This window comes from Eupeodes corollae, chromosome 2 (genome assembly GCF_945859685.1).
Source record: "Eupeodes corollae chromosome 2, idEupCoro1.1, whole genome shotgun sequence".
Classification (NCBI taxonomy): Eukaryota; Metazoa; Arthropoda; class Insecta; order Diptera; family Syrphidae; genus Eupeodes; species Eupeodes corollae.
This window is the reverse complement of record NC_079148.1, coordinates 132,249,596-132,272,606: the sequence shown is the minus strand read 5'-3', so window position 1 is coordinate 132,272,606 and position 23,011 is coordinate 132,249,596. Positions and strand designations below refer to the sequence as shown.

General features: G+C 34.8%; 2 protein-coding genes across 2 annotated transcripts; one reads left to right on the top strand and one right to left on the bottom strand.

Annotated features, from left to right (window-relative positions):
- Positions 1-1,824: 1,824 nt before the first annotated feature.
- LOC129947795 (uncharacterized) lies at positions 1,825-3,239 on the bottom strand. Its single transcript, XM_056058493.1, has 2 exons — positions 2,932-3,239; positions 1,825-2,860 (listed from the first exon to the last, which is right to left on the bottom strand). Exons 1-2 carry the CDS (start codon positions 2,953-2,955, stop codon positions 2,033-2,035), a joined length of 852 nt encoding a protein of 283 aa, XP_055914468.1. The 5' UTR covers positions 2,956-3,239; the 3' UTR covers positions 1,825-2,032.
- Positions 3,240-19,145: 15,906 nt separating this feature from the next.
- On the top strand, positions 19,146-20,300 carry LOC129946208 (uncharacterized). The gene is made up of 3 exons (XM_056056304.1): positions 19,146-19,436; positions 19,599-19,676; positions 19,737-20,300. Exons 1-3 carry the CDS (start codon positions 19,273-19,275, stop codon positions 20,101-20,103), a joined length of 609 nt encoding a protein of 202 aa, XP_055912279.1. The 5' UTR covers positions 19,146-19,272; the 3' UTR covers positions 20,104-20,300.
- Positions 20,301-23,011: the final 2,711 nt, after the last annotated feature.

Below are 23,011 nucleotides of genomic sequence, written 5' to 3'. Positions count from 1 at the left end.
ATCACGCTGCAAGAGAATTCTAATAACCTCAACCTTTCGGGCCGTTCTGTACGCAATTAGATCGTCGGCGTACGCAATTGCCTTTGTAAGACTACCTATCAGATCGCTGGTGTAAATGCTGAAGAGAATCGGCGAATTCACCGCTCCCTGTTGAAGACCATTTTTAATTGAGAATGTTGTGGTAGAAGTTACATTGCCACTTTTGACAACAAACTTTCTACCGTTAAGCATATCAAAAAGTATATACAACAATGGCTTGCTAATGCCAAGCCTGCTCAATTTTAGGTAAAGACCCTCTAACCATACGGTGTCAAAGGCCTTTTCCAAATCAACCAGGACAGCACCTGTGCATTGTTGTTTTGATTTATTCCATTGGATATCAGAAACGAGTTTAGACGCAGCATGAATTGTGTCATGACCCGCCTTGAACCCGAACTGATTTTCCGTAATTATTTTGTTGTCCGCAGCCCACTTAGTCAGGGCCCTATTAATGATTTTTTCGAAAACTTTGCTGGGTTGGAGTTGTCCTTACCCTTTTTCGGGGGAGGATGAACCACAGCGGTCTTCCAATGCACTGGATAATATGCATTATTCAGTGCATTATTGAAGAGCGTGGTGTAAATGTCAATTGCTTCCATCGGTAAATGTCTTAGTACAACTTTGGATATACCATCGACACCTGCTGACTTTTAGTTTTTTATTGAATTGAAGATGAGCTAATCCCGTTTGCTCGGCGATTATGGCATTTGCCAAGGAATCGTCATTGAACCGCATGAAACCGCGGTTCTCAGATCGCCATTGTGTCATATCATTTCGAAGGTAAAAGTGATTAAGTAGGGCTCTGTTTTCCAGGTCGTGGTTGGGGTGAATGCTAACATTCACCTTGTACACTTGCTGGAAAGCAGCTCCCACCGCCTCCACTTTTTCCTTCGGGTCTTCAATTATATAAAAGTCATCGTCAAAGATGGCTTCTTCTGGATCTATTTGCGCTGTCCTGAGTACGTCTCTGTTCTCTTCGGTTCTTTGGAGTTTAAGACACGGAAGGTCATTGTCGCATTTACCTGCTTTAGGTATAAAAACAACTTTAACTTCTCTCCATGCCGAGGGAACATGGACCAGGTAAAGACAGCTGGTAAAAATTGCCTCAAGGATTGGTGCAATTATATCAGAAGTCTTTCCCTAGCTTAATGTCGGTATTTTACCATCAACCTTCTTCTTTAACGTGTTTTTTTTAAATTAAATATTAAGTAACCAAATACTTAATCATGTGTTTCAATACCATTTTCGTCGAAAACCCTAAAACCCAGTTTGCTAGATACTAGATATGCTCTAGCCTTGTTAAATGTAAATATTATTCTCCCATAATTCAAATCAAAACTAATTCGATTATAAACCCTGAAAACAATAACAGTTTAATTTGATAATTAGACATAGTTAGTGTAATAAATTAATTTACATAAGTATATTCCCTTACAAAATAAATTAAACGATCACTTGATTTTGAAAATGAAAACTGATTATAATCAAATTAGTGTTTCCTCAATCGAATCACATCGGGCTTTAGAATAATCAAAAATGAATATGTATTTACCTGATTACAAAAAGAAATCAAAACATAGTTAAACATGGGAAATTTCAGTCAAGATCATTGCACGTAACTTGAACAAAATCCATTGTCAATTGTGTCATGTGATTCATTGTTACTCCAATGGCATATGACGGAAAGTTTATTTCATCACATTCACCCTTGTTGCTTATTTTTTTAACACAATTTCTATGCTAATTGAGCTGAAATCGGTTATTCTAAGAAATTGAAAATTTAAGTTTTTGGTTATGTTTGTTTAACTTGCTCTAATTTTATTTGAATTTAAAAGTAGAAAATGTTCATACAAAATAAATCACATTATTTTTTATAAGTAAATTAAAATTAATATTATTTTTATTTTTTAAATATAACTTAAGCCAAATCTAAAATACTGTAACGTATTTTTCTAACTTCCTCCATTTTTTTTTCGAGTAAATCAATCTAAGATTAGACACGTGCTGTAAAGATCACAGGTTCAGCTTCGATCTCACCTATTTTCTCCTTGAGTTCCTTTTCTGCATTTTTCTTCTCTTCAACTGTTAAAGTGGTTGACGTTGATGAAGTTGAGGTGGATGGCGAAGGCGAGACCGTTGATGATGATTCTTTTTCAGTTGTGATTGCTGAAGAACATTTTACTTTTGTGGATTTTTCCTCAGAGGATTCGGATGATTTGGATGATTCAGTAGATTCCGTTGAATCTTCACATTCTGATGATTCTGAATTGTTTGCAGAAGTGGATCCTTCCTCAACCTCATCAATGTCATCATCAGCTTCAGGATTCACTTCAGTGGCATCACTGCTGGATGCGTTTGTATCTTGTACAAGAAAAGTTGGGAAAAGTCCAGATCCCGCTTCTGGTGCCTTGAATACACTCACACGATCAATAACAACATGAGATGGGACCGAATCAACTGCTGGGTAATTTTCCGTGGTCTGGAAGATAACATACGCTGTACTGCTTTCAATTGGAACAGAGGTATCCTCTTTGGTTGATCTTATCTCCACTGGATGTGGAGATGTTGATGTGTTTTGAACCTCAGCATGAGTATCACTTGCCAAGGGGTCAACACTCAAGGCCGTTTGGAGTATTCCGGTTTCGATGTTCTCAATAAATGAGGCAAGTGATATTTTTTGATGATTCAATTCGGAAACATCGTTACTAGCAGTTCTTTTAACCAATTCACTTCTTCTCGGGAATATTATATCCCTATTCTCAAGGACATCAATTGCCAAAGGGGAACTCCTAACACACGTCAAACAGATCATACAAAATACCTAAGAAAAAAATACAAAATTTTATGTCAATCTTAATTGAGATTTCGTTGTTTGGCTCATTTATCACTTACCAAAAAAATTCTAATTGAAAACATTATAAATTTATGTGAAGAGCTAAATAATGATTGGTTTTAAAAATTAGAAGTCTAGAGCGGTAGAGATGGAACTGGCACAAAACGCGTGTATAGTTTGGAATAAGTTTGAGCAACAACTGAATTAATCTCTAACTGAGGGTTGGGTATTTAAAGATTTTAATACTGATTCGGACTGGCCAAAACAAAAATGTATGCATACGAAACCAAACAATTGGCTCTGGACAAATAACACTCTATTCAATACTCAGTTACGCGGGAATATGTTAATCAATGAAAACCGATTGGAAGCTTCATTCGGAACGAACTTTATCGTCGTCGTAGCTTGGGGGCTTTGGAAAGGTAAGTCAATACATATTACGAGGGAGTCTCTTGAATTTTTTTTTATTTTTATATAATTTGCCATAATTGGGTGATAATTTTTATAGAAAAGGGAGAGAGGTGTTTTAAGTTAAATTTATTTATTGTTATTGTTTTTTTTGTTTGTATTATTTTGTTTTTATTTAAATTAGGTCAATAGAATTCAACTTTAATTATTTATGCATATAAATTTCATTCAAAATATTGAATAAATTTGGAAGCAATTACAATTTTCATTCAGCGTTTCCATAGTGTAAAGTTGGGGTTTTCCAATGGATTCCGAATGATAATGTCAAAATGAGTACATCTTTTGACAACTTTCATCGCAAATTACCATATTCTACAGAAAAGCAAAAACAAAAAAACTCTGGTTAAGTAACGGTCCACCTTAAAAGGTCCAAAATATAGTCCTCTATTGACAAAAATTTGAACATATCTTTAACTCCTTTCATAACGACAGTACAATTGACAGCTGTCAGATTTTAAAAATTACATTTCAGATTTTTCTTTATCAGTTAAATAAAGACGAGTATGTTTAGACGATACAACTGACTGGAACCCAAGTCTAATTTCAAATCTCTGACATTTGTCTAAAGAAGGCAACTATTGTAATTGAATTGACAGCTGTCAGATATAAAAATATATTTTTTTTTAAATAATTTATAGGCACTCATGGGGTTATCAATATCCTTTATACACAGCTAGTGAAAAAAATAGGTGTGAGAAAATTCTTGATATCTACTCTTGACTTGTTGCTGATTAGCGGTTGTTTTGAGCAAGCAATGCAACCAACAATTTTTTAAAAGAAAGAACAGTCTGTTATTCTCTTTATGAGGATGCTAAATTTTTGCATTTAAGTAATGTAATGCTAAGCAGATAAGTTATTTGTGTTTGAATAAGATTCTGTGTGTTCTAGAAATTGGCCTTAAAAATAGGTGTGCTCCAAATAAAATCCAAGCTACGTATAATATTCTTTATTTTATGGTATAAATTCTTAAGGTGTGTTGTTTAAAATCATTTTATAAGCTCAAATAATAGTTTTTCATTCATTACTGTTTGAATATGGGTCGTAAGTCCACTGCTCACCAGAGATAAGGAAATGAGTTCGTAGACTTAGAGATGAGGGCAAGACCTACAAATTTATTGCGGAGGTCCTAGGGAGATCTCAAAATTTAATAAAAAATGCTCTCAAGCCCAGATGAATACGCGAAAATAGAAGCAAGACGAAAAAAACATCAGCTAGCACTGACCGCTTCATAATATTTCTAGCTAAATCTAATCCTTTTATTTCGTCAAGGACTATAGGTGCTCAAATTGATAATGCGGTTAGTGCACGCTCGACTTCGAAGAAGGCTTCAGAATTTGAATCTCCCAGGAAGAAACGTCGGGAAAGTTCCATTCCTTAGAACCAGCGGGCGTACAAAAATGGCGAAATATCTTGTGGAGTGATGAAAAAAAAGTAAATTTGTTTTTATCGGATTCTGGGCTTAATTCAAGGCGACCAAAAGGTAGGGACTACCACCCCCGCTATACACCGAAAACTATTAAACACGCAGAATGGAATATAATGGCGTGGGGCTGTTTTTCCTGGTACAGTGGTGTAGGTCCTATATTCCGTTTGAATAATATCTTAACAAAATACGGATATAGTGATATTTTGGAAGATGTCATGTTACCGTTTTCTGAGGAAAACTTGACCCTGCGATGGCACTTTCACCTGCACAACAATCCTAAACATACAGCAGGTCTTGTGAAAGATTGGTAAGTATCCGTTGCTCCATGGCCAAGTCAATCACCTGATCTCAATTCTATTGAGAACTTGTGGAATGAGCTTAAGCGTTAGTTAGGGGGTCAATATTTCACTAATGGAAACCAATTGTTTGAAGTGGTTCAAAGAGAATGGTATTCTATATCCCAGCAAACATGCCAAAAGTTAAAAGAGTCAATTCTGTAGAGACTTTAAAAAGTTTTGGATAATAATGAAGGATACTCAGGTTATTAAAGTAAGTAAAACAAAAATTGTGATAAGATACAAAAATTATTGTTAAAAATAAAAATATTACTAATTTAGGAAGACGCACTAATTTTTTTGTCCAAGTGTTTTTTATTTAATTAATAAAAGAACTTTATAAATATCTACGTAAAATTAATATTTAACATAAAAAAGGAATAGAAAATATATTAATACAAAAATTTATCATCACACCTATTTTTTTGACCAGCTGTGTTTGTTTATATTTGAACACAGTGCGAGCATTTAGAAAAAAGGGAAGGATTTAAAAGGAGATACCGGTGCACATTGGCCTTCAAGTTACTAACATCAAAATGGGAGGGAAAAACAGAGTTGGTAAATGCATTCCACATTCTCGATGTGCGATTTAAGAAAGAATCACTATACTTGACAGTACGCCTGAAATTGAGCTCAAGGGTAAACTGATGAGCATTCCTGGAAGTGAAAGTATTACAGCTGAATCGTTTAAGGGGTTGAATGCAACTGGCTAATTCAACAGAACATTGTTTGTAAAAATATCGATAAAACAACGAAAGGCATGAAACATTGCGGCGGTGTTCTAGCGATGTAAATGTTTTGATTATAGTTCTATCGCCTATCATTTTTTAAGCCCTTTTTTGTATTCTTTCCGAGAGATTTAAACTTGTTTTAGGGGCACCTGCCCAGATATGCGTATTATATTCCAGCTATGGACGGATGAAAGCTTTGTAAATTACAGCCAGATCAGAAGGGGTGACAAATTTCTTGCACTGTGTTCGGAGAAATCTTAAGCACCTGGAAGCATTTTTGACAATATCAAATATGTGATCTGTGATACACATACCGAGTACTAACAGTTGATAAGTTTCCTGGATGCAACTGTTACACATAGATAGTGGCATCGGGGGTATGTTACGCTTTAACAACAGGAGACAGCATTGAGTTTTCCAAACATTAAATTTCTGACTCCTCATTGGACAATGTTGTCAAGATCAGAATTTAAAGAGCTTATCATACGCTGCCGCGGTTTAAATTCCACACCCGAAGGACAAGGCTGTAAATTAAGAAACGAGCTTAAAAAGCTGAGGGTACTGTTGTCATCGGCAAAACCGTTTATTGGATTAGAAGTGGCAGAAATTAGATCATTTATGAATATAAGGAAGAGAGTCGGAGACAAAACGGAGCCCTGGGGGACACCAGCATTTATTTTATCAATTTCAGACTTGAAACCATCCAATACAACTTGTATTGAACGCTTAGAAAGGCAATTTCTAATCCCACGAAGAAGAGATTCATCAATTCCAAAAGCACGCATTTTCGATCTTACTTTCTCCAAAACAATGTAAGGGTTTGTTCCACTGTTCGGTAATATAAATAAGAGATCACCAGTGGACGTATTGCTACGAAAGTCATACTGTCGGTCATTAAGAAGCTTCCGTTCTTCAGGACATTTTTTTTTAACTGATAATTAATCAGCGTTTCCATGACCTTGGAAAGAAGGGACGTGAGTGCTGTGGGACGATAGTTAGAGTGACAGGATATACAAATGCTATTTTCCATCCGCTCGGAAAGAGACCTTTAGAGTAGGAAAGATGGAAAAGTTTACGTAGTGGTTTTGGCAGCGTTGAAGAACGCCTCTTCAATTCTGATTTTGTTTTATAGTTAAATAAAGACGAAAGCGTTCGGTCGAAGTTACTGATTGGAACGCAGGACAAATTTCTAATTTCTAACTGTTGACCTCCAATAAAGGAAACTATTGTGAAAAGTACACTGAAAAGTGAGTTTTTTCTTGTTCTTGAGAAATGGCAGTTCTGATTCTGAAAAAGTGATCAACTTTCTTCTGGACTTAAAATTAAACATATTTATATTCTTTAACGTAAAAAACTTAACATTAGTCATTTTCTCATTGGAAGAAGTGAATTTCACATACACAACAATCAAATCAAATTTAAGAATTGATGAAACATCAAAAAATCAATTGGAAATGGGAACCCAGAATCAGATAAAAATTATCAACAAAAACTTCCCTTACAAGGCAACTACACTTGTCAAAAAATCAACTAAAATATGGACTTACTAATAAAAGATGGACTTACTAATTAAGAATTTATTCATTGTTTGAATATTTTATGTACAGAATTATGCAAGAGTTTCCATAACACAAATGTGCTCAAAGTAAAAGTTTGTAAAGCAAAGCTTAAATTTTAAAAACGATTACATCTGGAAAACCAAGTAAGCAGTAGTAGTAGTAGTAAAATGTTTTTTATTTCTGACGATAAGATTTTAAGTTTCTTTTGAAGCTAAAAATGCAAAACTTACAACATTGACAAACGTCCGTCGGGTGGTAGTTAAATTTACGTACATATTATTAAAATTATTAGTTTCAAATTAAAATTTGGTGATAATTTTCAGAACATTTTTTACTGGTTATATTCTCTCACTAGTTCATTTCGGTATGGTAAGGCTACAGTGATAAAATTCGCAAGCCCTTTAATACTGGTGCTGTTTCTTCAATTGAGTACCTAGAATATTTCCGCTTCTGTTAACCAAACTTTCCCGAGGAAGGCCCCGTAAATTCCTCTAAGCCCGGACATCTGCCCAAGAAGTGCTGGATGTTTTCTTCCTCCCTTAAGTTGCACACAGTACATAATGATGATTCGTTCTGGCCAAATCCGTCTCCATGAAGCTTGATCAAATCACATCATGCCTTAAAAATCCAGGTGATCTTGTTCATTTCGAAACCATCGTTAATATAAATCTGTCCGCTTAAATGATCCAGATGCTTGTAGATGCCCGTACTGCTCTCAGATGCCCTTCGTAGATTTTCTTATTGATCTTCTGATTTCAACAGCCACAATAGATCATTGCCGTTTTGGATCCAATCAATTTAAGAAATAGATCTCTCATCTCAACGTAGTCCAAAACAATATCCAAGATTGTTTAATTCATTTACCCAGAACAATTTTTACCTCAAAAGTATTTTTGTTCGCTGATGCGGTAGTCTTGTTCCACTGTATTCGAATATTGTTTTTGATATATATCTGAGGTGAAGATCAAGTCTATAGTTATGTCCACCCCAGTTTCCATTTCCAAAGAGTAGTTTGGAGTAAATGTAGGCAGTTTTAAAATTCGTTTTAAAAAATAGCATTGAAGTTTATCCACTTCTTCGAGCATTCCAAAGCCCCAGATCTGAGCACCGTATTATTTTTGAATAGCTCTACAAACCACCTGAAATAGTTTCCAATTGGTTTTTAAGTTGATATTTCTTTTTGTTATAAAACATTGCCACGTCGCGTTTATTCTGTTCTTGGCTGCTGTTTTTCTCTTTTCTACGTGCTTTGAAAACGACATCTTTGGTGAAAGTAAAACTCCTAAGTAAGTATAGTTGGAGGCAATTCGAATTTTTTCTCCATTTAATGTCCAATTCTCTTGACTAGATAACCTTCCACCATTTCTGAACACCATTATCTCAGATTTAGATAGATTTACTTCTAGGCTCCATTTAATACAGTAACATTCCAGTTGCGTTATCATCTGCTGCAAGACCGTGACATCATTCTCCAATATAACCATATCGTCTGCATAAAGCAGCAACCTTATGTTAAACAAGTCAATAAAGAGGCCTCTTCCTAAATATTCATGCGAATCGTTTATATACAGTTAGAACAGCAATGGTGATAGCAAGCATCCCTGTTTGACTCCAAAAAGTGTCTCAAAACATTCGGAGAGCTCTTCTCCCGTCCAACCAGCTGATTGTGTGTTGGAAGCATGTAAGCAATATTTCTGTAAATCAATAATTTATTTTTTTGTTTGAGTCTTCTTTTCATGCCTTGCGTGCAACTGATTTAACTTTAATGGATTAAACATAGGTTCCCTACCAAACAATTGAATAGTTGCTTTAAAATTAAATCAGCTTTTAAATATGAAAGTTAGCGAAACTTAATTGATAAAAACAGGGAATATGCCTTTACTTTAAAATATTATTGGTATTTTTTACAAAATTCTCAGAGTAAACTTTTACTCCAATTAAAAACAAAATACAATTTGTTGCATAATATACTATGAATATTTATTGCGTTTATTTAACTCTAGTATTATTTAAATAGTTCAATTAATATTTACAAAGTCTTCAATGCCGTACATTAAGTTTATTTATTTTACAGGTATGTGCTATTTCAGAAATTTACGTAGATTCGTTCTATTGAGGAAAACATGGAGTAATTAGATTTCTAGCATTTTCAGATTTACACACTCTAAATAATGCAATTGAAATGTACTATTAAATATTTGCAGTTTATTTTACGTAAATAGCGTTTTCACGTCAATTAAATTTACATCCTACTAAAAATTAAATCCTTAAAATAGATTTTTGCATTAATTAAAATTCATTGAAGATTAGATTATTACTACCTTCTTGAATTCTATTCTAAATTAAAAACAAATATTTATATAAATTAAAAATAAAATATATATTTTATAAGTACACTGTGGCGTATACGCAATATATTTTGGAGACAATTATAAATAAAATGTCTGTTTTTATCAAAAATATTAAAATAAATGACTTAAGTGTATTTGGATTGTTTGGACTGATCTGTGACTGCAAACCTTTAAAAATCCAATGATCTTAAGATATGTTTGTCAATGCTTAAACAGCAACAGAGACAATTCAAATAAGAATATTGAATTTTATCATTTGTTCACGAAAATAAAAGTACATTATAGATTTCCCCTAAAAATTATACCTTATTATGATGTTTATAACAATTTCAGGTAAAGACAAAAACAATCTTAGAAATAAAAACAAAAAATATTTGCTTATGCGAATTTTGTCCTCGGTGCCCGGCGGTCGGCTCGGTGGCGCTCAGATTTTATGTGCTATGAATGTTTTAGTTTAATTTTTAAATACATACTTGCTAAAATATGATAATTGAGCAAACTTTGATAAAATAACATGTCTAGGGTTATTTTGTTTGTTTTAAAATAAGGCATTGCAGCTATAATGGAAATATCAAATAGATTCTAAAAGGTAAAATACTATGAATTGAATGTTCAAATAGTAGGAACCTAAATCGTTACTTTTTCAGATAGGAGAGACATGGGTTTCCTTTTTTTGCACACTTATTGCGATTGTCAAATATCAATTGATAGTTGATGAATATCAAAGAATTTAAACCAACAGGTTTATAAAAAGAATTTTCATGGTTAAAAATGTTTTAGACTGTTATAAAAAACAATAAAATGTATAATTATCAATAAAAAGTTAAATAATTTTATAATGAATTAAATTTTTTAAGACATATTTATAATTTTTACCAACTGATAGTTTCATAGTTGATTATACTTAATAAAATATGATGCTCGATTAATCTTTCAAAAGAAAAGGTAAACTTTTATATTGTTTATTTAGCCCTCCTATCCCTTAAATATTGTGCCTGTAATTTTCCACTGAATAATTGCATAAAATTGAAGCTTATCGTTTGCTAACTTTTAAAAACAAAAAATCCCCAGACAATTTTGAATAAATAAGTGGGTCTTTCTAAATTAAAATTTAAGTGATTTTCTTTGCCATTTAGTCCAAGGTCTTGTAAAATTTATACACATAAAATGCAATTAAATGATCTTGGGACTTAAAATCATAAATACAAATGAACAAAGTAAAGAAATAGACCTTATGAATGATTATAAGACCAACTAACGTTGGGACTCGGTTCTTGATTGTAATTGGATACAATTTCTCTTAACGTAGCAAAAGGGGTCGTTGACAGTTTGGTAACGTGAGTTGGTCAGTTTATATTTTATATTATAACAAATTTACTCGTTTTAAGGAATGTTAAGCAAAATTCTCAATAGAAAAATCTGAATTTTGTAATTTAAGTAATAGGTTTATCACACCAAACCCAAAACCGGGTTTTCGGCAAAAAGCTTTCGAAAACCCGAAAATTACACCAAACATTTACACGTTTTCATTTGACGTTTGAATTTGTTTGACACCGGCTGTCAAATTTTTTATTGATAAAAAAATTTTTTGAGTAAAAAGTTTTGTAATTTGAGAAGACTCAAATTGTTTGTGAAAAAATGAATTCCGACCAATTGAAATTATTTCCAATATATAAAAAGAAAGATGAACAAAATATGAAGATTTTGTTAAACTTTTTTTCATCATCTCAAGCCTCTATCATGAAAATAAACGTCGTTTTCTTTTGCAAATCCTGGAACTTCTAAGGAAAAGAAAAGTTTTAATTGATGCAATTGAAAAACGTGATCGCCAAAGAAATATGTGGATTGTTATAACAATTCAATTAATAGGAAGCTACATATGAATATATCTAAATTCTTTTTGGGAACATGAAATGTTAGTAAACGATGATGAGTATTTCAAACAATATTTCAGAATGAGCCGCAGAACTTTCGATATACTCTGCAATGAACTAAAGGCTCTGGAAATGGAAGATACAAACTTTAGGAAGTGTATACCATTACAAAAAAGAATAGCCATTGCAATATATACACTGGGATCATCCGCTGAATGCAGGACAGTTTCAGCTATCTTTGGGGTAGGAATATCCACAGTATGCATTATTGTGACAACATTTTGTCAGAAAGTTTGGCGTGTTCTACAAAAAAAGTGCATATCCACTTACTGAACAAATTATTAAGGAAAATGTGAATGGTTTCGAAAAACTTGATTTCCCTCAATGTTTTGAAGCTATTGGTATGGGTATAATTAATGTATGTTCTTAAAAGTAGTCTCAAATAATATTTTCAATTTCACTAAAGATGGTTGCCATATTGAGATCCAACCCCCTGCTCAGGATGCTGTTGATTATTGTAATTATAAGGTATGGTACTCTACTGTACTACTAGCTGTGGTTGATTATCGGTAATAATCGAAAGTCAAATCGAAAACTTTTCTTTAAAAATTAACTAATTCTTTATATGTTTACACAGCTATAGATTTCTTTATATAAACGTAGGAAGTCCAGGGCGTTGCAATGATTCGAAGATATACGAAGATTCATATGTGAGCCAACAGCATCGGCAACCAATTTTGAATGAAATGTCAAAAAAATATGCGATGTGGATGTGCCTGTAGTCTTAATTGGGGAATCCGCTTTTAGGTTTTCTGAATCTTTGATGAAACCATTTCCTTTCAGTACCACAGCTTCCGAAGAAGAAAAGAACTTCAACTACGCTCTTTCGAAATGTCAAAAAGTTGTTGAAAACTGTTTTGGACACCTTAAAGCAAGATTTAGGAGAATCGGAAAAAAAATTGTATAAATAATATTACTTACCACGGCCAAATTGTTTTGATTGTTTTAATTGTTTTGAACAAAATTTCAAGGTAAAATATTTGTTTTGACAGCAGCCATCAGCTGTTTTGTTTACATTAATTTGAGCGCTGAATGTTCCGAAAGGTTTGTTTGTTTTGTTCAACTTTGAATTCCAACTAGTTTTCGAGAGGTTTTATATAAAACTTGTTGTTTAGGAAACCTTGTCGTTTACAAATAGTGTCAAACTAACTTTTGACTTAAGCTCCACTTTTGCTATGATTTTTGACAGTCTAGTTCACAATTTACAAAAAATCACAACCGTACGAATTTGTTAAGAACGTGAATAAATCTTATGTCATTAATTTAGTAACTTATTTAATCATCAGTTTCGAAGCAGCGCTGTTTTTTGGACTAATTTTTGGCGCAAAAATTGAATACAAGTGACAAGCAGCCCGTATACAAACGGCAATGGTACGTATTAGTTAAGTCAACAAGCTGACAAAAGAAATCTATTATCTAAGTCCCTGATGGCTGAATCACAAACACGCTTTAGCTACGCCTTCATCTGCGTTACGGTGGGCCTGTTTCGAGGTTGTTTGAATGACATTTCTATTATTTCATCCTTCCAAAGAGCTAATATTTAGTTTTTTTTACATTTTTTGTACAGCTGTTGAGCTGTCAGACAAAGCAAATGCTCAGATAATTGATGGCTGAATCACAAACACGCTTCAGCTTTGAAGCGTGTTTGTGATTCAGCCATGAATCTCATGTACTTTTATATACATACTACATACATATGTACGCTTTGCTTTTTTGTTTATTAAATCATTTCATTAGCTTACTTAAACTAATAATTTGTTTGTGAATTTTTAAAAATGTTCATATTACTGGTGTGCACCATCTACTACCGGTGAAAATTCTAGAATTGGTCAGAAATATCTTTATATGATTCTGTTAGGTCCTTTCATGTTCGAACTCTTCTGAAAAAATTTGATTTAACTTTTTAATTCTAGAGTTAACTAATTCTGGTTTAATAACCAATTATTAAAGTAGTTGACCTTATACTCTTCAATTTTAGACCATAATCTCAAGTCGAAATTATCTTCATATAATCACAATCTTAGAATTGTCTGCCAATGCCTTTTTCCCCATTTCAAACTCCTGCAGAGAATTAGACTACAATTCACAATTTGTATTTATATTAAACTTCAGGGCCATAGACTGTATTACTCTTTTCTATTGGAATATTTAAAATCCTAACATCGTTATGTCCAGCCAAAACAATTTTAAAATTAATGGACCTTTAAATAATTAACTTGAAGCATTTTTTGTCCAATTTGGAGATATAATTAGAATTTATTTATTAAAGTCATGATTCATATTTCCAACATGTGATGTGATTCAAAAAGATCATGACTGGGCTTTATTTTATTTTAGTATTTTTTTATTTGCACAAAGGTGTGAGAAGTTAATAAACCACACGCGTGGTTTTTCTCATAGCCAATTGATAATTTAGCCTTTTATTAAGTTTTAATACTAGCACTAATCCAACTACGATCAATGAAGTGGGGAGAGTATCCAACAGTGAGACATTTTTTTTTGTATTGACTATTTCTTTAAACAAAATATGAGTATTTCGTTAAAAATTGTTCAACCAAACTCATTCTAATGAAGTTTTCCATAAGTATAAAAAAAATTAATTTATTTTTGATCTAGATCTGTCTATTTGACTGTTTTTGCGTGTCTATTTCCACTGTTTTTGCGTTTCATTTGAAAAATAATTTGATTTATTTTTGATTTAAGATCTGCAAATTTGGATTTTTCGGCAGACTTACATTTCTTTGCAAAAATACAAATACAATTTTAATAAAAAAGGTTTATATAGGAATTTGACAGCTCTACTCTTGTTCCATTCACCACGAAAAAATATCAATTCAAATTGAAGGAAATCTGAATTTACCCTATAAGTTGGTTATAATCTTGATCTAGATTTATATTACTTTTACAGATTGAAGTCAAAGATTCCTTTAAGTCTTGCATTTTAACAGAAAAATGCTGAAGATACACATTTTTAATATTATACTTCTTAACTTTAAATCCTTAAAATCAAAATCACTATTACTATTACTATTGAAATTCAATATTATCTTCAGAAACTTTCAGTAACAATTCTCCCCCTATAATTTAGAACCAGTTTGCGGTATATATACAGTTTTTTAACGTCGACTTCGTTCAACAATGATACAATTTCATTTTCGTTAAAAAAACCCGTTCCAAGAACATTTCTCCTGATGTCTTCAAGAATTGGGCACATACCCATGAAGTGAAATACATCTTCTCTCACTTGTAGATTACATAAGGAGCATAATATTGATAGATCCTTCCTATGTGAATTGAAGTTAAGAGGTTTGAGTTCACCACGGAGCTTTACGTCATCGAAATCTCATCTACGCTGTATTCATACGGGAAACAGTTCTTCGACTACAAATTGTGATTTATTTGAATGTAAATTGCTCTGTGCAGAGAGCCAGTTGCTTTATTAAGGCTTTTGCAATTAGGGGGTACAGTGATTCTTTCCATTGATTGAAATCAAAGTTATCTATGTTAAGGTCCATGTCACTCTTCCTAGCAAGTTTCATCCATTCTGCATACCATCCCGACCTATCTTGAATAGTTTGAAGTGCCACTATTTTCGGTAACCGGTAATTATCCATATTCTTGATTTTGAGCACTTAATCGATCTGTATTCGAAGTGTTCGTTCAAAGAGTAGCTGCAGTCCCGTTTCCAACATAACTATATAGTTTAGCGGAAGAACCTTTTAACGTAGAAGCGTAACAATTTTCCATCATCTTCATATTGCTTCACTCACCACACTTAGCCTGCATAGAATAAGATTGATTCTGCTACTGCCTTAAAAACAGTGTACTTACTGCTGTGTGCGATATTTCTGATTGAGAAACACCTACTCCAAGATGCGCCGATGGCGGCTTTTGCACTTGTAAGTTTTTCTCTCAGATGCGTTTCAATGTTAAAATTTGGTGTCAAAACCACTCCAAGGTATTTGAACTCTTTGACAACCTCTGTATTTTCACAATTGTAGTTCCATTTTTCATTAAGGCAGTTTTTACCTCCTCCGTTCTTGAAAATCATGATCTTGGACTTTTCTATGTTTACTATTAGGTTCCATATTTTACATTGCTCAAAGATCCGGTTTATCATAAGCTGTGATTCTGGAGATGACGCGAGAACCACAATATCATCTTCAAACAAGAGTGCTTTAATTAATTCTCCCGCGTGTTCGATACCAGCAGTTAAGTAATCGACTAAGTCTTCGATAAATAGAGCGAATAAGCTTGGACTCATCGTACAACCTTGTCTAACGCCTGATTCAGTTCTAAACCAATGCGACCTTTCTGTACCATTTCAAACTGCTGCATTAGTATCCATATACAGGCTTTGCAGGACTCTTTCAAATTTAAACGACATTCCCATACCAAAGAGCTTATAGAAAAGAGTTGCATATTCACCGTGTCAAATGCAGACATAAAATCTACAAAAAACTGGTGCAACTTCTTCCTTCTTCTTATAAATGAATCCGCAATGCTCTTCAGAACAAAGATATGATCCATTGTTGAGTAACCGGATCTAAAGCCTGCCTGATATTCTTTCAACAGCTTATTTTCTTCAATCCATTTACTGAGCCGTGTTTGCAGAACAGATGTAAATATTTTATAACACGAATTTAAAAAGGATATTCCTCGATAGTTATTGTGGATCGGAAAAATGATTAATTCCCTAAATTCTTGAGGAATCACACCTGTTTCCAACACCTCGTTGTAAACTACAGTAAGCTTACTTATTGACTCAACAGTCCCATACTTAAAAAATTCCGCTGCCATCCCATTGGAGCCCGCCGCTTTTCCATCCTTTATTTTTTTTCATTGCTGCATCTACTTCTTCGTTGGTTATATCTGTGTCGAAAACTCCATTATAAATACCCGGATGTGCAAATTTTTAAAATGGTCTGCCAAAAGCAAAGGGCTCAATTCGGGATGGATTTAAAAGGTTTTACCATTCAAATTGTTCACCAACTTCCAAAAAACCTTCGAGTTCATACAATTTTATAACCGTCTTGATTTTGTCTCAAAGTATTTTGTTTTCTTTTGGAAACACAAGGTCTTGCTTGAAGATATTGTCTTTTAAAGTACTCATGGCTTAAACGACGATAAGCTCTTAACCATCCAAATGATAATTTTCTGGCCTTTTTACACTCTGGATCAAACCAGGGCGCTAAAAAGCTATTGTGTGCTTTCTTAATACTGCCCAACGTTCTCGTTTGTGATGCTTTCATGACCTCTTCTAACTGACTCAGGTTATATTGCTGATAATTTTGGAGGGAAGTGTTAAGATTTATTTGATATTGAACTCTATTTTTTGGTTCCACCTAATTTTGGTATGAGTCTCATAGGGTTTGAGTCCTCAGTTGCCAAGAAAGTCCACAAGTCACAACTAAGGGAAAGTGATCTGAAAAGGGCACATTTTAAACTTTGAACTCAATTATTCCACAAATTCTTCAAGTTTCACAAAATCAGTTTCCCAATGGTAACAGTTGATGTATGTTAGGAGTAAACGGTAAATTAATCCTTTAATATTCCCGTCACCTCATCTACAACCCAAAAATCACAATTAACAAGCTTCATATTCTTCTCATATCCGAAAAAACAATCCCCGCTGGATCTCCCTCTTGACTGTACTCTAATAGCTGGTATCCACTTCAATTCATAATTAATTAACTTTGATTTAAAGATATTTACATTATTTTCGGTTATAAAAGTTTCATAAAGCAAAATTTTTTTTAAATGCGATTGAAGGGAATATCACTATCCTTATTATGCAGAGACAAAGTATAAGCACTAGGAAGAGGAGAAAGGAGATATCGGTGAACATTGGTTTTAAATTCTTGAATATTGCAATGACTTGGAAAAACAGAGTATGGTAAGGCATTTCACATTCGCGTAGTGCGGCTAAAGAACGAATCTGTGTACGGACAGTACGGCCAAAGTTGAGCTCGAGGGTATATTGATGATGGGAGGAATGTAGCTGCCTATTTCAAAAAGGTAAAGGCTATTTCAAAAACTAAAAAGGGTCAAACAAGAAACCTTACGACGATGTTCAAGCGAAGTTAATCAACTTATGATGATATTATCACCTATCAAATTAAATGCTCTGCGTTCAATACTATCCAAGAGGCTTTAGTAAGTTGCAGGAGTACGAGCCCAGATATGGGCTTTGGACGAATATAAGTCTTGAAGATAACAGCTAGAGGAGAAGGGGTGAAATTTGTGAAATTTGGATTAGAAGTTGCAGACAGAAGACTATTAAAAAAAATGAGAAAGAGTGTTGGAGATAGAACAGATACCTGGGGTATCCCAGCATTTATTTTGAGCCTTTCAGACTTGAATTCATTAAATACTACGTGTATTGAACGATTCGAAAGGTAATTACTAATCCAATGAAGCAGGGATTCATGAAAATTGAAAGCACGCATTTTCGATAACAGAACTTGATGCCAAACCCTATAAAATGCTTTTGAAATATCAAGTGCAATAATCTTACTTTCTCCAAAGCAATGTAAAGATTTGCTCAACTCTTCGATGAGATGAACCATGAGATCACCAGTGGATCTATTCCTTCGAAAGCCGTACTGATGGTCATTAAGAAGCTTTCGATCTTCAAGATATTTCTTGAGCTGATAATTAATCAGCGTTTCCATGCCTTGGAAAGAAGGGGCGTAAGTGCAATCGGTGGGTAATTAGAGGGTCAGGAAGATTCGCCTTTTTTTGGAATCAACAGATGACACAAAACCCTTTATATTTGAGAAAAAAATATAATGTATGTTCAAAAATGGTTGTGCGTATTCAGTTGAAGCTAAGTATACGTTTAGAAATTCCTTAAATGACATAAACAATTATTTTAAGAGGCACCATTACGAGGTTATTGTTGTGAGTCTCCGCATTCCTTTTACCCTTTTTCGATTAACAAATTTTGTTTGATTCTTTCTTTAGTTTAAAAACCTATCTACTTCATGCATCACAAAATAATCAAAAATGCAACTTATTTGGATAATCGTACTTTTGTTATTTAAAATATAGCTACTATCCAAAATTTCTATTATTAAAGATAAAACTGACCCTCGTGATTATGGTTTAGATGTGTCATAAAAGGTTCGCACGAATGCAATTTACACATACTATTCCTTAAACAAACATTAACGAAGCAAGTTTAAATACTTACAACTCTTACACTTAAAAAATAAAAACTAAATGCCTATATAACTTAAGAAAAGATAAAACTATTCACATCTTTATGTTAGTGACGTCACAAATAGTTACTTCCCGACAGTACCTTTATATACACCTTTAGCTTCCTTCAAAAGTCAATAATAAACCAGCAACAACGAAACAAACTTAAAGTAGTAATAACGAGTTAAATTAATTAGAGTGCCATTTAGTGAAAAATAAATTAGCAACTTTTGAACAACTGAAATATAATAAAAGCTTATGATGAAGTATATTTCAAAATCATTTCAATACCAACAGTCAGTCTTAAATAATATTGTAAATCAGTTGCACTGCTGCGAAGAATTATTTTTTATATTTTTTTTGTTATAAGTTTATGTTTTATAAAAAGTTAAAATGAATCAAATTCAAAGAATTGCAATTATGACAGTTTTCTGTGCTGCCATCTGGGCGAACACAATTGGAATACCTGTGTTACCTGTCCTAGATGAATCCTCGGGAATAGACAATGAAACTATAGAAGGCTTGAGAGAAAGTGTTAATGATACGCCAAAGAACCTGTGAGTACTTCCTATATATCACTTTTTTCACGTAGACTTGAAAAGAGCATTTAAGCATTTTTAGCTGTTTCCAAATTGATGGTAGTTCGTTTGATGCAATTTTCTCGAGATTGCCAAATTTAACTATGCACTTAAAAATAATTCCATGTTTTAATTCTGCAGATACGTTGTCAAAGCGGTCGTCTACGAAATCGGTATTCTCACAGATGAAGATGAAAATGACACTTCAAGCATTGAAAGGTAAACCTCCGAAATTTAAAAAATCAATCAAAAATTATGTATTAAGCTTTTCCATTTCAGTCAAGAACGTGTCGACTTGACCTTTTTCGATGCGCATCGAAATAGCAGTCACATCGATCTGGGAAATATTCCACTTCCAATTCAGACAAATGTAAGTGGTCAAGTTCTTACCGGAATCGCACCAGTCAATATTGGTGCATTCAGTAATCCAAATGAATTACTCAACACACTTCCTCTTACTGGAACAATTGTCAATCTAACTCATAGTGATACAGCGTACTTTCAACTTACAACCCAAAATATCAGCGATAGTGAACGACCTCAAGTATTAACTCAAGATGAAATATCACAAATTCCTGACGCAGAAAACATTTTCCCATCGCTGAAGCATGATAGTGATGAGGTGCCTGCCTCAGATGATGACTAAGCAGCATTCTAATTCAAGTCAGGCTTAATTTCCATTGTATTCATCGTTGTCGTTCCTCTTCCTCCTCACAAAACAAAGACTGTAAACTTATCAATTTTTTTTAATTAGAATATCATCAATATTTTTCTCATCAGAATTATAAGTTTGTTAATAAATACATACATACATATTTAATAATTCAACGGAAACAACAATTTTTATGTGTGAATTATTATTTTAATTACACTGGTCAACACTGGTTTTGTCCCACGAACTTTGATAGCTAAATTTGTTCTGTCAATCTAGTCTTATTATTAAATCACAATTGTCAAGTGTCAAGAAGCCTCAGTTTTGTTGTGATACGGTATTTACAGGAGCGCTTCCAAGTAACTTACTTACTTACTTAAGGTGGGGCTACAGTCCTGTGTGAACTAGGGCCTCACCCAACAAACTTCTCCATCTAGCTCGGTCCCTAGCTAGATGTCTCCAGTTTCGCGCTCCAAGTTGGGTGAGGTAACCTTCCACTTGTGCGCGCCACCTGATTCCTGAATCCTGATTACGGGGCCCGTACAGCTCGTCGTTCCATCTTCTCCTCCACTCCCCTTCGATGCACACGGGACCGTAGATCACACGAAAAACTTTTCTCTCGAAGCGACCCATGGTGCTTTCATCCGCTTTTGTCATGGAACATGCTTCTGCACCGTATAGCAGGACGGGGATGATAAGGGTCTTATATAGCAACACTTTGGGACTTTACCACTCAATTGCTTTCTTAGTCCAAAGAAACAGCGATTAACAAAAGTTATTCTGCGTTTGATCTCAGCGCTGGTGTTGTTTTTTGCGTTTACAGCGGAGACTACCTCAAAGTTACGTCTGTCGATTGTGACATTTTGACCAAAACGTCGGTGTAGTATGTCCTTTCTTTACGACAGCATGTACTTTGTTTTGCCCTCATTAACCGTTAAAACCATTTTTGCTGCCTCTGCTCATTACTCACAAAAGCCCCATTGACATCACGCTGAGTTCTTCCGATTATGTCAATGTCATCAGCATATGCCAGTAATTGGACAGACTTTTGAAAGATAGTGCCTCTAGTGTTAACGTGTGAGATCTGCACTATTCTTTCAATCACATGACAGCGCATCACCTTGTCTAAAACCTTTTTTGACATCGAACGGTTCTGTTAAGTTGTTTCCAACCTTTATGGAGCAGCGTGAATTCTCCATGGTCATCCTGCACAAACGGACTAGTTTGGCATGGATGCCAAAACTAGACATGGCTCTATACAGCTCGTCCCTGTAGATGCTGTCATATGCGGCCTTGAAATCGATGAAAAGATGGTGGGTGTCGATTTGGTGTTCTTGGGTTTTTTCCAGGATCTGCCGTAATGTGAATATTTGATCAACTGTGGACTTTTCTGGTCTAAAACCACACTGATAAGGACCTATCAGGTTGTTGACGATGGTCCTTACACGTTCACATATTACGGCAGAGAAGATTTTATAGGCGATGTTAAGTAGACTGATACCTCTATAATTGGTGCAGTTTAGAGGGTCTCCTTTTTTCAGGATCGGGCAAACAATACTGAGGTTCCATTCATTGGGCATGCTTTCTTCCGACCATATCTTACAGATAAGTTGGTGCATGCTCCTAACCAACTTATCTCCAGCTGCTTTAAAGAGCTCTGCATTCAAGCCATCCGCTCCAGCGGCTTTATTAGACTTCGGCTTAGATATGGCAATCTTTACTTCGTCTAAGTCGGGAGGACGGGATTGTTGGCTTTCGTCGTCTACATTGAATGGATCATCCTGCCTGACAGCGGAATTCAGTTCTTCGTCGCCGTTATACAGTCTGCAGAAGTCCTTCCATATCCTCAGCATTGACTGCGGTTCCACTATGATGTTTCCACTTTCGTCTTTGCAGCCTTCGGTTCTAAGTTTATGTACCTGTGAATTTCGTTTCACCTGTTCATAAAACTTTCGAACCTCATTCCTGCTTTTATACTTCTCAACATCTTCGACCGCACGCTTCTCATGCCCTCTCTTTTTCCTTCTGAGAAGTCGGCGTTCCTCTCGCATCTTCTGCTCATAGAGCTCACGAGCAGCTCTCGTCCTTTTATGCAGCGCCGCTTTGCGTGCTTGTTGTTTGGCTGCATTTGCCTGCCGACATTCCTCATCAAACCAGGGGTTCCTTGTTGGTGGCTTCTTGAAACCCAGTATATCAAAAGCGGCTTCTCTGATTGCATCTTGGCACTGTTGCCACTGGTTTTCGATACATTGTGTTGGCGGTTAAGAACTTCGAGAGAGGTTACTTGTAACTCGGTCGGAAAAGGATTTGGCGATCTCTGGCGATTGTAGCCGTTCGACGTTGTACCTTCTCCCAGCACCTCCCTGTTTTGCCTTGGGTCTGGAAATCCGAAGTGCTACCTTGGCTACAACGAGGTAGTGGTCCGAGTCGATGTTAGCTCCTCGGAAAGTTCGTACATCCATAATGCTGGAAGCGTGTCTGGCGTCGATCGCAATATGGTCAATCTGGTTGACGTGTGGAAAACGCGTACTGGCTATCATGACGTTTCGCCCCGCAGCAAAATCAATGAGCCTGAATCCATTGTCAGAAGTGTTGTCGTGCCGGCTGTTCTTCCCGATTATTCCACCAAAGATGTCTTCCCTTCCTAGCTTGGCATTAAAATCGCCCAGGATTTCGTAGCTAGGGCTACGATATTAAAATATCGTAGTAGTCTAGGAGCTCGAAGAACACATCTATGGTGTTGTCGTCTTTCTCTTCTGCGGGGGCGTGCGAGCATATCAGACTAATGTTGCTGAATTTAGCCTTGATGCGTATGGTCATGAGGAGCGCATTGATGCACCTATAGCTCAAGACTTCTTGCCTACGTCTGGCTCCAATGACGAAGCCGCATCCAAATAAGCGC

What these genes read in the sequence shown, in the direction of transcription:
- LOC129947795 (XM_056058493.1), bottom strand. Translation starts at nt 2,955, where the DNA reads ATGTTTTCAATTAGAATTTTTTTG. An exon ending in TTTCAATTAGAATTTTTTTG is followed by an intron (nt 2,861 to 2,931) that starts GTAAGTGATAAA and finishes TTTTTTTCTTAG; the next exon opens with GTATTTTGTATGATCTGTTT.
- LOC129946208 (XM_056056304.1), top strand. Translation starts at nt 19,273, where the DNA reads ATGAATCAAATTCAAAGAATTGCAATTATGACAGTTTTCTGTGCTGCC. An exon ending in AATGATACGCCAAAGAACCT is followed by an intron (nt 19,437 to 19,598) that starts GTGAGTACTTCC and finishes TTAATTCTGCAG; the next exon opens with ATACGTTGTCAAAGCGGTCG. An exon ending in GACACTTCAAGCATTGAAAG is followed by an intron (nt 19,677 to 19,736) that starts GTAAACCTCCGA and finishes TTTCCATTTCAG; the next exon opens with TCAAGAACGTGTCGACTTGA.